At 41.0% G+C, this 12,982-nt stretch overlaps 1 protein-coding gene across 2 annotated transcripts; it reads right to left on the bottom strand.

The window, feature by feature from the left end:
* Positions 1–1,834: 1,834 nt before the first annotated feature.
* Positions 1,835–12,975, bottom strand: LOC119881840 (geranylgeranyl pyrophosphate synthase-like). Of its 2 annotated transcripts, XM_038691946.1 has the most exons (4): positions 10,577–10,899; positions 9,307–9,377; positions 3,878–3,907; positions 1,835–3,461 (listed from the first exon to the last, which is right to left on the bottom strand). In XM_038691946.1, exon 4 carries the CDS (start codon positions 3,438–3,440, stop codon positions 2,658–2,660), a length of 783 nt encoding a protein of 260 aa, XP_038547874.1. In that variant the 5' UTR covers positions 3,441–3,461; positions 3,878–3,907; positions 9,307–9,377; positions 10,577–10,899; the 3' UTR covers positions 1,835–2,657. The 2 variants fall into 2 exon arrangements, with proteins under 2 accessions (XP_038547874.1, XP_038547872.1); XM_038691944.1 differs by lacking the exons at positions 3,878–3,907; positions 10,577–10,899 and adding an exon at positions 12,932–12,975.
* Between the last annotated feature and the right edge of the window lie 7 nt (positions 12,976–12,982).

Here is a 12,982-nt window from a genome sequence, read left to right as displayed (position 1 = left end):
AATTGTCTGTGTCCAATGCCTGATTTAGCTCATTTTTCTGTACCATCGTTTTCCAAAAAACGAATGGAAAAATATCAATGTGAAACTTGGTTGCACTGGGTTCATTACCATGAACACGGTCACTGTGGCCTGTTCTATGTCAATCCTATGTACTGCATCCTGCTGTCATAGATATTTGCTAGTACATCAACTCAGCAGCTGAAAATAGTCCAACAATTGTTCAGCTGTTTTTTAAGTTACTCAGCCTTTAAAAACGAAAGTATATATGTGTGACCTCTTAAAAATAAAAAGGCATCAGTGTGAAAAAATGGGCTTTCATGGGTACCATCATGGAACATGGTTCAATATGGAAACCAGTTGAAATCACATTGAAAGCTTTCAGCAGTTGTGTTGGTGGATTTCTTCAGAGGCTCTTGTAGAGGAATAAAATGTCCTGCCATTTGCTCCAGTGGAGCAGCTCAGCAGCTCTGCAGTTGTTCCAAAGTGTAAAATGTGTGCAACTGTACACCTGTCAAGCAAGGTGCACCAAAAAACAGCAATCTCAGTCAACTTTACCCAGTAATTATTTAAAGGTATAAATTAACACAACGAAAAGACTGGGATGGGTGTCGGCGTATGAACACAGCATAATCTATTTCCATTATCAGCAATGAGGTTTTCAAAATGTTGCTGCCACGAGAATATTTATGAAGTATCTATTGGAGTGCTACCAAGCAACACAAATGTGTAAAGCGCAGCCCAGTGATAAATAATCCAAAGCTTGCAGTGGATGAGGGAGACAGTGAGTGAGCCATGTCGCTCTTCACACAAAAGCTATTTTGTTTTGCTCTCAAACAGAACTCAGACACTGTGGGTGGAGAAAATCAATCTAGTCAACCTAGCGAGACAGAAGAAATGAGAACCGTGAGAGGCTTTGATTATTGTGATGGACTTATGTCAGCTCTGCGAAAGCCACTTGATATGTCTCTGCTGTTTATCAAATCAGAATTGCATTTGCATCACATTTTCCTGCACTTGTGGCTGCTTGGAAGGAAAATTAGTAGAGGAAACCGGTCCCGCAGATTTTCAAGAATTTGACATTTTGATGAATAGATGTATTTTCACAGATGCCACAATTCAATCCGAAAGACACAATTAACTGAATTGCAGCCGTCAAGAGCAAGAGCATCAGTGAGTCAACAGAGCTGTCTGGGACAGATAGCCTCTGTCTGCAGGGCTGCGCTTCTTTTCAGCAGCTGAGGGAAAAACTCACAACAGTATTAACAGAAGCAGCAGATAATACAGAATTAAGATGACTGATGCCTTGTATTTCAGACCAAGCTCGCAGTAAAACACCAACCATGTCCATAGCAACCATTCTGTGCGAGTGTTCAGTCAAGGTCCCTCAAAACAAAGCACGTGGCAGCCCATTCTACAATAACTTGAATCTGCCAAGTTGTCTTGCAGCCTCCACTATTCAACACGCAGCTGCAAAAGTATTGGTTGCCTTGACAAATAAACACAGGCTTCTGGTGCATATAGGAGAAGGCTTAAGATTACATATACTATGGATGATGGCTCAATGTTATGTAATGATGGGATGATGGGATGTGCATAGGTTAATGTTTGAGATCCTAGATGAGACAGGTGCAGTGTAGGAAAGAAGCTTATAACTACTGTAAAAGGCAGAAAGACACAACTTTTTTGGTTTTCAATAACACCTGTGTGCTCAGTAGATGGTGCTACTTATCTCTGGAGAAGGGTGCCCATTTCATTAAACATGTTCAGTTCAAAACAATAAAAACCAAAGTAGCCTTGATGCCACAGGGAGATGTTTCAGAGACAAGCCCACAGGTTATATTTAAACGTTTTTTTATTCAATAGATGTAAATAAGTTCTTAACTGCAGCACAGTGTCTACTTACAAATATAACTGAATCACCCTAATACAATTTCAGAGATGTTCTGAATCTGAACCAGAAGGAAAAACCGTCTGCATTAAACCCAAGTATCAACAGAGCATTCATATGCACTACTTTGCATATAATGCCAGCATGTTACATAACAATTTGACAATTGATTTGCAGAGGGCTTTTCTAAAGGATTGGCACTCCGGTGGCTTAATGATTAAGGATCCCCAAATCTGACATCATACACTCAGGACATCCACATGATTTTAAACAGGGACTTCAGAAAAAATACACCAACCATTCACTCCACCCTGATAAAAACACCAAAACATTAAAAAAAAAAACAACATTTATATGCACATCAAAAGGAAGGCTTTTACACTTTGTTGTCATCTTATTATTTGTCATTTTCAGGAAAGCAAATTTAAAACCATAACAAGTTAGTTTCTCTATAAATTAATTTCTTCCACTGACACACACGCCTACACTTGGATATAACTTACTGATGTGTAAGCAAAACTTGAAGGATCTACTGCACAAAAGAGAGAGGCAACATTTGTGGCTGATTTGCTGTCTCATAGCTGCAGTCAAAGCTGTCAATATCAAAATTCAACTTCTCAAGGTTAATGAGTGACCCATAAAATAGTTGTAACATACCGCTGTGTGCGTTTTCAGGAATGTGTATGTCTGCATCATTAGCAAAGCTTCTGTGTTAGTGGAGTGTGTTGGGCTAGCATGTGATTCGCGTAGCAGCGAAAGGTGGGTGAGGTCAGGGGCTGTGGCTGTGGCGTGGCTCAGTACGGGACTCTGCTGTGGCCTCAGCCTCGTGGTGCATTTGGCTGAGGTGTTTGACAAGGCTTTCCAGTTGAGGGTTTCCCCCAAGCTCCCCGATGAGGCGGTAGGCCTCCACTTCCAGGTCCCGCAGAGTCTGACGGGTGTAGGCAAACGAGCCTACCTTCTCCAGGTAGTCCACACAGTATCGTTTGATGTCCATGTTCTCTGTGCGCTGCCTCAGGATGTTCTGCACCTGGGTGCTCTCCGGACGCGACCATATGGCATGAATGGTGGGAAAAGAGAACTTGCCCTCGGTCAGGTCCTCACAGAAGCTCTTATTCTCGCTGTACTCATGAGAGCTGAGGTTGGCGTAGTCGTCGCGGATCTGGAAGAAGAGGCCCAGCGTGTCCAGGAGGGGTTTCAGGTCCTGTTTCCAATCCGAGAAGAGCTGCATCAGGCCCACGGCCAGGCCAAAGAGCCCTCCAGTTTTCTGCAGCACCATGTTGCGATACTCCTGCTCTGTGGGACAGGTGTAGGTGTCCCTCCAGTGGATGTCCAGGCCCTGACCACGGTGCAGCTCCAGCAGCTGCTGGGTAAACACTTGGACAGCCTCAGGGTGATCCAGGGTCAGCACCTTCTCCAACCCCAAAAAGTAGACGTAGTTGGCCGAGTTGATGACGGAGGGAATGCCATAGATGCTGTGGGCCACGGGGAAGCCTCGCCGCAACTTGGAGCTGTCCTCGATGTCGTCTATGAGCAAGCTGGCGTTGTGCAGCATCTCTGTCACTGTGATAATCACCTGACACAAACAAAATGATTATTAAATTACATGATTATGCAGAAATGACAAATGCATAGTTTGAGAGTGAGTGTGACAATCATATGAGCTTTTCAATTTCATAGTATAGAACACGTTTTGATGTTTTGCTGTACTAACTTTCGGGAATAATGATACTTAAACTGAGAAAACCCTCACCCTTCTCTTGACTAGAAACACAGACAGTCTGAAGCTCTATGTAAATGATGCATTACAACTTGTATACAGCAGAGGGTGCCATGTCAATACTCTTGCCTGCACTGCTCCACTAGTGGATCATCAGCAGACAGAATAGTTGTTGCTGAAACTAACCAGGCAGTCAGAGAGTTCAGCAAAAACACACTCTAGACTGGGACCGTTTCAGATTCAGAGATTGATAGGACTGCTGTTGATGTTACCTGGTCTGCTCTGAAACTCCGAGGTCGTGCCTGAGGGAGAGCAACAGTGGCTCGATGAGTTTAGAGGATTCACATTGTTAAGCAATTACATGCAACACCACAGGGCTTAGCACACTTTTGCCTCCTCTAAAGAGAGAATGACCTGGGCTTAGTACAGAGCCATAAGTGATGAGTGTATTGACAAGCTCCAACAGCTTTACTGTATTAAAGCCTATATCAACATTAACACATATGCACAACTGCGGTGAGTCAAGACTTATAGCAAACCGTCCTCTGTCCATCAGGAGGAGCCTTAACCTGACAACCAAAAATGGCTTTATTTCACATCCATGTTCAACACAAAACAGCCGGGGTTACTATCAGGTGTCTGCTGTCTTGGTCTCGCTGTGCAGCCTGCTGGAGTGCTCTGCTGATTTAAAAGACAAGTGGTGTGGCCTGGTAATGAAAGCTGTTTGTATGGGGCTGGGGAGCACAAAGAGAGGCTCAGTGGGTCAGGCAGATGGCCAAGGCTGGGCCAGTTGAGCAGTTTATCCGCCAAACACAACCTTTCCTGTGGCAGGGTCTCGACACTCGCTCACCCTGCAACCTCAGTGAGCCACTTACAAGAGAGGGGGGAGGGGGAGGGGTCTGTGGGTAAAGGTACAATGAATGCTCACATGAACGACAAAATGGAATATTATGCAGCCAAAAACACCCTCATGGAGTCGATGGTTCATTGCAAACTGACTGTTCTCTCTGTGAAGTACAATTCCATGTCATGACAAAGGAACAAGGGGACATTCAAGACAAGACTTAAAATTCATGTAAACAACAGCGTCAGATACCAACAGCAGCTATGAAACCCAAACACAAAAAGTTTTCCGATTTTGGACATAGGTGTGTCTGCGTTCTCCAAGGATTCTGATTAGTCAGCCTGTCGCTGTATAATGCTGCTGTCTAAGTGCCAAGTGCCTCCACAAGACTTCATTGATTATCACCAGAGGTTACTGACCCAGAAACTCAGTGTTTGCCGAAGCTACAATCGGTGATCCATTAAGAACGCAGAGATTCCTTCACAACAAACGAGTGCATTGGGACCAATACATTGAGGGTAAATAACTATGAAACAGACAAGTGAGTTATGTGCACCCATAAACCTGTCTCACATAGAGACTACAGTAGGTGCTAACCACGGCAAGTACACCTGAGTCAGACTGCAGGACTGTTAGAAGTCTTGCCAAGGTTTTAACATGGCCATACCAATTTTTGGAAGATGCTCAAGAAGTCACAGCATAATCTTAATCCTCGATTTAGGCCTATGTTTTGTTTTTTTAAATTGTGTTGTTCCTTGATTCCGTATCCCATCAGTTTGTCCTCACAATTTCCCACAAAGTGGATAATAGAGCCCGCAACTAATCAACTAACTTACAATACAGGCATTTCTTGCAGTGTTTTATAGACATGGTGGCGCACCTTCACTGTCATCGTACAACATTAATACACTTATGAAATCACACATTAACATTTAGAGAAAAGAACAGACGAGCTATTTCAGCAAAGGTCATATATTTAATAAGTGTGGCTATTGCTTAGGCTGTCATCTAGCAACTGAATTGATCACGAGATGAGATGTGTCAGGGTCTGCTGCAGCTAAACTACTTCCTGGGAAAAACCCTGCAATACAAATGTACTGTCTAGCCTGATCCAGACTTTACTGCAATACAATCTGCTGTTGTCACAACCTCTTATCTGCTCGATGTAATGATAACCCTCTAATACATAACAGGTTGTAGCCAGAAATTTCACCTGTTAAATAGGAATTACTGTTGTAACACTGTCCCACAGTTATGAGTTGCTACACATATTTGATATGCTAACCTGCAACCCAGTTCTAGTATCACTCTGCATCCGTCATGTTAAAACCTACTAGTACCTCAGAGCCCGAGGCAGCAGACATTCTCATGAAAGACACATGTTTTCAAAGTGAGAAAATAGTATATAAAAGCTAACCTTTCGACATTGTCACAGAGAACAGGAGGAAGCCAGTCAGCTAAAGGTCGCAAGGTAACCGATGTGAACAGGGGGAATTTCCTAAACCTCCGCAACCTGTGCTGTACTACACTGTAGAGAAGCACATATGGGGCTTTGATAAAAAATTCATTGCCAAGTGAATGAGACATTGTCACTGCCTCCATCTATCTCAAGGCACGGTTGTTTCCATGGCGGCGACTTCTTGGCAGCAGTGTGCTAATGGTGATGAGAGGAGTCTGCATGATGGGTTCAGCAGGAGTTTATAGAGCTGCTGCACGGGGGGGGGGGGCAGAGGGAGTCATAGGGCAAGATTATCCTTTGATATGTGAGGTAAATTTAAAACCTCAACTACCCGCTGTACCGTAACAAGGCCATTCTGTCTGAAGTGGAATTATCGGGAGAACAAAAGTAGATTTGGTTTCAATCTGCATATGAATGTAGGCCAAATGAACTGCCAACTAATCGACATCAAAAGCTGATCAGTCAAACTCAAAACTCTAACATCAGTGTAGCTTTAACGAGCCTATGTGCACCTGAATTGAATATGGCAGCACTACATCAATCAAGGAATGCAGCAGCATGTAATGTAAAAATAATAATAAACGCCACTTTGAATGTTGAGTCGCTCCTTTTATAAAGACATACAGCCCACAGTAATAGTAGCAGTGTGAAAGCTGTGATTAAATACATCTCCACGGATGCAAAGTGTGAGATGGATACTGTAGCAGGGGGAGGGCTGACATCACAGGATTGAGCTATAATATTCAACAACTTTATTACTCCTCCACAGGACTTTTATTGTGCACTGGAAGATGAAATGGCCACAGGAGACACCAGTCTGACCTCTGAGCTTCGCTCGGGGTGGGGGGACTGTTGAACAGCAAACCTAATGAGACCTGACAGGCTCAGCACTTAGCATTCTGCACTGCGAAAGGCATATAGATTCAGAAAACGCAGCTTAGTCTCCATATCTTCATCAGTGGACACAGAACCGGTATTCAGCCACAACAATGCTAATGCAATCAGTATAATGAGGCCAATGGCCTCCACTCCCTAAGCGGACAGTGGTGAGGGTGCTGCTCAATAAAGCAAATACATCCTAACTGGCTAATTTAAAATTAATCTGACTAAGGAAAAGCAGAAATGCCATTCAGCCTGCTATCTGTATATACACTCCAATATGTCTGTTGCAATCTAATCAGCCAGCATCCAAGAATGTGTTAAAACTCTGCTATGGATGAGTGGAGGTGTACGTTTGCCTGGGAAGCTAACTGAGACTTGAATCTTGTTAATCCTTTGCTCACAGGGGTGATCAGGAACCCAAGAAGTTAAAAAAGAAGCAGTAGTCTCTCACTTGAGATGAATGTTGGTCCAGCATGTCTTACAATACACAATCAATCCCTAAAAATGCTGCTTAATAGTTCGTTGTCACTATCATTTACAGCACCATCTGGAATACACTACACAATAAAACAATTAGCTACCATGGCCTAAGTGCTGTCATTCAAAAAGCACACACACTCACATAGATTTGATGACTAAGACAGTGTGCTGCCTTCCATTATATCTCACTTCCCAAATAAAGTGTTACATGCATTTTATCATGCAATATTAGCATACAATAAACAAAAGGTAACTATCCCCATCATATTCAGGAATCCTGGGGAAACCCCTGGGTTAGAATCAACAGTTACTGCGACTCTTGCAGTTATTACCATCAATTTAGTGTCTTCCTTTTTCCATCCAACTTTAAAAGAGAAATCTAATGTGACTAGAGGAAGAAAAAAACTCAGTGCTTTAGAGTCTGGGAATCAGACCAGTTTCTCAGAAATTGGCTTGACAACGGCTCACGTGCAGTCAGTTAAAGTGCTTAGTGATTATAATATAAAGACCACAACTCACTGGGAAATCTTGCTTTCACTCCAACCAGAAACAGCACTCTCTGGTTAGAAACGCAGGGTGATAGACACCATGCCTTATAAAAGAGGCTTTTCAGGTACAGATGGGATTCATGCCGGAATCTATTCAAACTGATTTTTATTAATTTCAGATGATGTGGAGTAAGAAAGGAAGGTGGCAGATGACAACATTCAAGAGAAAAAAGTTGAACTAGTTCATCTGGCGAGTCGAGTAGTAGTAGGAGGGGTGGGGGTGGGTGTCACATGACCAGCATGTACATAAAGACAAAGACATGAGCACCAAAACAGGAAATAGAAACTGATATGAATGAAAATACAGTGAATTGAATTCAGTAAATAATCACATACACATTTAGGTGCAAATAATGTGCAAAAGATTAGAAAAATGAATTTGTGTAGATAAAGCCTGTGTTGTTTTTTTTTTGTTTTTTTTTAAAAAAGGTATGGACACTATAAACTGTCAAAACACTAACTAATTTTTTGCATCAGTGTTATTCATCTTTATGGATATGGTAAAAAACAGTTTTTGTCAAGTTTATTTATACGGCACATTTCATATGACAGGCGCAGACTCAAGTCTAGGCGGCAGGTATTCATGGATTTGAAAGCCTGTGACCGTGTTTCTGCTGTATAGTGCTTAATTTTGTTTAGTTTAGTTTGTACTGTACCCATCAATAGCTGTTTCTTTTTTTTACTTTCTTTTAAAGAATTTTGATAAATGTTCTCTAGTATTATTAAATAATGTTATTAATGTGCCAGCTGAGCAGTGTTAAAGCTGTGAGTCATGAGTGGACAACTTCAAATGAAACAGTATAAACAGCAACCTTGTCAGAAATGGCGAATAGAATGAGAATAATAAGCCAAGGTGTTATGAATACATCCGCAGTAGGTGGGACTTTATCCGTAAATAGAATGATACCATACAATTAGACATTACTAACCACTGGACATAAATGTAACTCAGATGAGATGATAATGTTGGTCCATGTCTGATGGATGTTTAAGTAAACATCTGTTTCAATAATCAACATGTTTTAGAGTTATTCTGTCCCCCCCGCTAGTTTAAAATTGTTTGATGCAGCTTTAGCATTTAGGCCAAGATTTCCTTACTTTAGACAAGATCTTAAACGCACTGCAAACAAAATGCTTCCAACTTCAAAAGATTCCTGAAATCAGTAAGGGAAAGCTGCATTATTTAACCTACAGATCAAACAAATGTATGTACAGAGCCGTTTTGTTTTTGAAGGTGTCGCTCCACCCTTTTCATTTCATTCCACTTGATCCTCAGATGCATTAAAACCTTCTGTAATAAATCATAGATGCTCTGTGCTCTACATCCAAAGCCTTACATTCAGTTAGAACAACTGAGCTGACAGAACATTCATTACACTGGTTGCATTACAAAATAAACTGCCAATGCAGAATGAGCACAGCATCATTTCACCTTCCTGGACCCGTCTACTACAATAAACACGAGGCCTGAAATGGCTGATTTCTCACCTGCAGTTTGTCGTCTGGAACATTGAGCCAGTGGTTAAATGCTTGGGACAGTTTTGTCCTCACCTGCTTTCCTGAGAAGAGAGCGGAAAACAAAAGTTTAAGTGTTTTAAATATGTCTGTAGTATGCAAAGGAAAAAGATCACAATGAGCTCAGTCTACATTAAAAATGGGCTTTGGTGTTTAGGCTTCACTGAGATTAGCATTTTTCCCCACCTTGTGTTGCTGATATTTGAAAATTCACACTTTGCTATATTAACACAGCTGGTGCATGCATGGTTGCTACATATTCCCATTCTTGTTGTCATAACTTCATCTAATATAAATACAGTATGACGTAGGGCTGGGCAATAAAACAATAATGATAATTATAGCATAATATAATTTCCCTCAATAACAATATAATGAATGTTCAATATATCGTCAATAAATATTTGCTTTAATTCATTTGAATCACAAAACAAATTAGCACCTAATTTTTCTATTAAAATATTTATTTTGTTGAAAAAAAAAAAAAAAGAAAAAAAAAGAAAAAAAGAGGCCTGAAAAAAGATTAACTAATCATATTTGTTGAAAAAGATAATAGTTTTAAATGTTCTAACTCAGACTTGAAGTGATCCACTGTTTGGCATTATGTGTTTGTCACATTCTGACCATAAAGAAAAGTTTAACCACATAATTAACCTGGTTTCTTCAATTTTCAATCAGGAGCAAAAATCAGCCTTTAAACTTGAAAGAAATAATTATTTGACATGTATCATGATAATTATCGATATCAAATGATATGAAATGTTTTTATCGTGATAACATTTCTGGCCACATCGCCCAGCCCTAGTATGAGGTCAGACTGATTACACTCTCACTATTGACATAGACCAAGAAATAGCTTTATAAGAGAGTCCAAACAGACCAGAAATATTCTAAAATAACATATTTTAAAATATAATCAAGCAGTTATTTAAAGTAGAGCTGAAAAAAAAAAGAAAAGTAAGTAATATTATTGCGCTTATTTTGACTAAAATTGCAATTGTGGTAAGATTTGCGATATTAGAGGGAATGATCATTTTTACATAATTCTTCTCATTTTCATTGAAAAACCTATTTATGTTGTGATTTTCGCAAAGACAACATAATTTTCAGTTTCTGTATCACTGATCGAAGCGTCCAGCCAGGTTTCTGAAAAACACACAATCCCAACTTTACTATTACACATCATCAATCTTATCTAATTTGGAAAGAAGACCGCGAACATTGAGGTGCATAATGTGTAGACCTTTAGTGAAACTGAAGTCCAGGATCGGTGTCTCTGCTTGTAGCTTTTCCACCACGGAAGAGCCAGCATGAGTCTGTGCAGACCTCTCTGTGTGTCCCCTGCTGTCAGCTTCCGACTGCAGACCGCTCCTTTGGCACAGCCTGTCCGATGGTAAAGAAACCCCCCCCACCAGGGTTGCTTCTCCTGAGAGACGGGGATCTGTTTCTGCTGTGCTGTCATATCCATTGTTGCTCCCACAGAGAAGTGTTCTCTGTTCAGATGCTTGCTGGCTCGTCGTTTTAACTTCTCTTCTGACTCCGTTGCCACACACCTGCCGTCCGACACACCCCCTTTCCGCAGCCAGCTACCCTCCATGCCCGCCTTAAAATCTCTAATTCTCCAAGATTGATTTTCTGGCCCAGGGCACTGATGATTGTCTCCCGATAACAAAAGGCTATGATCAACTTATCTCTCCTGCATTCTCTTTGGACAATGCCATGCACGCATTTGTTTGCTGAGGAGTGCCTCCAAAAACTCATGAGGATTGCATTTCGTCCAGAACCTAAAATCTTGCAAATGCCAAGCGTTTTTTGATCATATAGGCCATATTGCAATTTCAATAAGATTTTGGTTTAATGTTCAGCCCTAATTTAAAGGTTGACAATTTACCCCCAGTTAATCCATTACCTCAGTTTTTTTTTTGTATTGCAGAGCCAACTGCTAACATGCAATACAGACTGAGCACACAAACACACTCCGTTTAGGTAACTGTGGAGGTGACTTGGCTAGAATAACTGAATCAAAAAAGTCAAATAATTAAAGCAAAGAAGGCTCTGTAGCTGGCCTAAATCAAGCACAGGAAGTGTTCTGTTGTTTAAAGAAAAAGTTTAAAGGCCTGTTATCTGATTGCTCACTCCAACAATCTTAACACAGACTGGTGTGAGTACAAATTTAAGCAATAGAGATATATTTATCAGGTACACAGCTTCTTCAGTGTCTCAATCTCTGTAACTTACGTCACCCACGTAATATACAAGACAGCATAGAACATCACCACATTGGAAGAAACATTCTCTACAGTAATGTTACTTACTACGGTCTACCTTTTATAAAGTGTATCAACAATCTTGTTTGTACCAACTGTTTCATTATCATCCAGTACATTTAGCTGTGCTCACATTGCTGAGCCTCCGATGAAAGATACACAGTAACGTTACTGAAAAGTGGCAGACGAGCTAACCCTGATGAATAACCTCGGCTAAATGCAGTAAATGTAACATTTTCATGTTGTGAGCATGGATTAATTCAACCTCAAGCTGATAAAATATATTACTGTAACATTGCTGTTGGAGTTTATCTGAGTTCCCAGCATGTTGTGTGAAGCTGTGTCCTTTTTGTTTATAGCTACTGTCACACTGCCTTTTTTCCTGGGAGTACTGTTCCAATATGCTGGCTCGCTGCACTGTATGACCTTTTATATACAGTCTACGTGTATGACGCGGGAACGTTGAAGTAACAGAGCCTAACATGTCTGTGTGAAAAGCCACCGTCGGCATGCTGATGTTTCCGTGTTGATTGCAGGATCTCTGTATGAAAGCGGTTATTTTCACATTATGCTTGCTCATGAGTTCAGGCGAGCACGCGTAGGAGCACACCTGCTTGCCATCTTAAAACCACACTACTAGTGGCGGCTGAAAACTCCATAATGCCCCTTTAATGGGAAAGCCTTCCAGTAATGTTGCAACAGAGGAAACATCCCAACTAACTGAAACTCCAAGGACGTACTGTTCACCCAAATACAATTCTGGAGTTAGGGGAGTCACTTCTTCACTGACAAAAGTGGCCAATCAAAACCATATAACTTAGGCATTAATAAAATAACATCTTTAACATAGTGAGACCATATCCTGTTGCCAAAACACAGATTTAAAATGTAAGCACCATATTTGTCAATTGTCATGATTGTGTTCCAAAACAAAACATGTGAACACAATGTGAAAAACGACTGAACTGAATAAGTTAAATGGATTAATTTAAGTTCAAGCTTATTGTGCCATACTGTACACACTTACACGAAATAAAGCTGTATCTCCTCATAACACAAGGCAAAGTGTTATCTCCTCTCATCTCATGCAGTTTATGGTGAATGCTGGGTGCATGTTTTTTTGTTATTATGTCTGCAGCATGTACAAACAGCCTCTCATCACATTCGTCACCCTAGGCATTTTGCTGATGCTATGATTCAGTGTGACTAACATGACGATCCAGCGTGACTCATCAGCAGCGTATGTGGCTTTTGAGGACTCTTAAGCTGCACGTCTGTGTGTGTCCACCTCATCTGCCACTCTGAAGCCACTGACATGGAAAAAGACTCACCTGGCAGCTGCAACAAGTACTTGTATGGTTCCAGCAGAATTCGCTCCGAGG

This window comes from Micropterus salmoides, unplaced genomic scaffold (assembly GCF_014851395.1).
Source record: "Micropterus salmoides isolate LMB-PRFRI ecotype aquatic unplaced genomic scaffold, ASM1485139v1 Ms_hic_scaffold_2736, whole genome shotgun sequence".
Lineage (NCBI taxonomy): Eukaryota > Metazoa > Chordata > Actinopteri > Centrarchiformes > Centrarchidae > Micropterus > Micropterus salmoides.
This window is presented reverse-complemented; position numbering and strand designations above follow the sequence as displayed.

Bases quoted from the DNA above. Each gene is read 5' to 3' on its own strand.
- LOC119881840 (XM_038691944.1), bottom strand. From the start codon at position 3,440: ATGCTGCACAACGCCAGCTTGCTCATAGACGACATCGAGGACAGCTCC.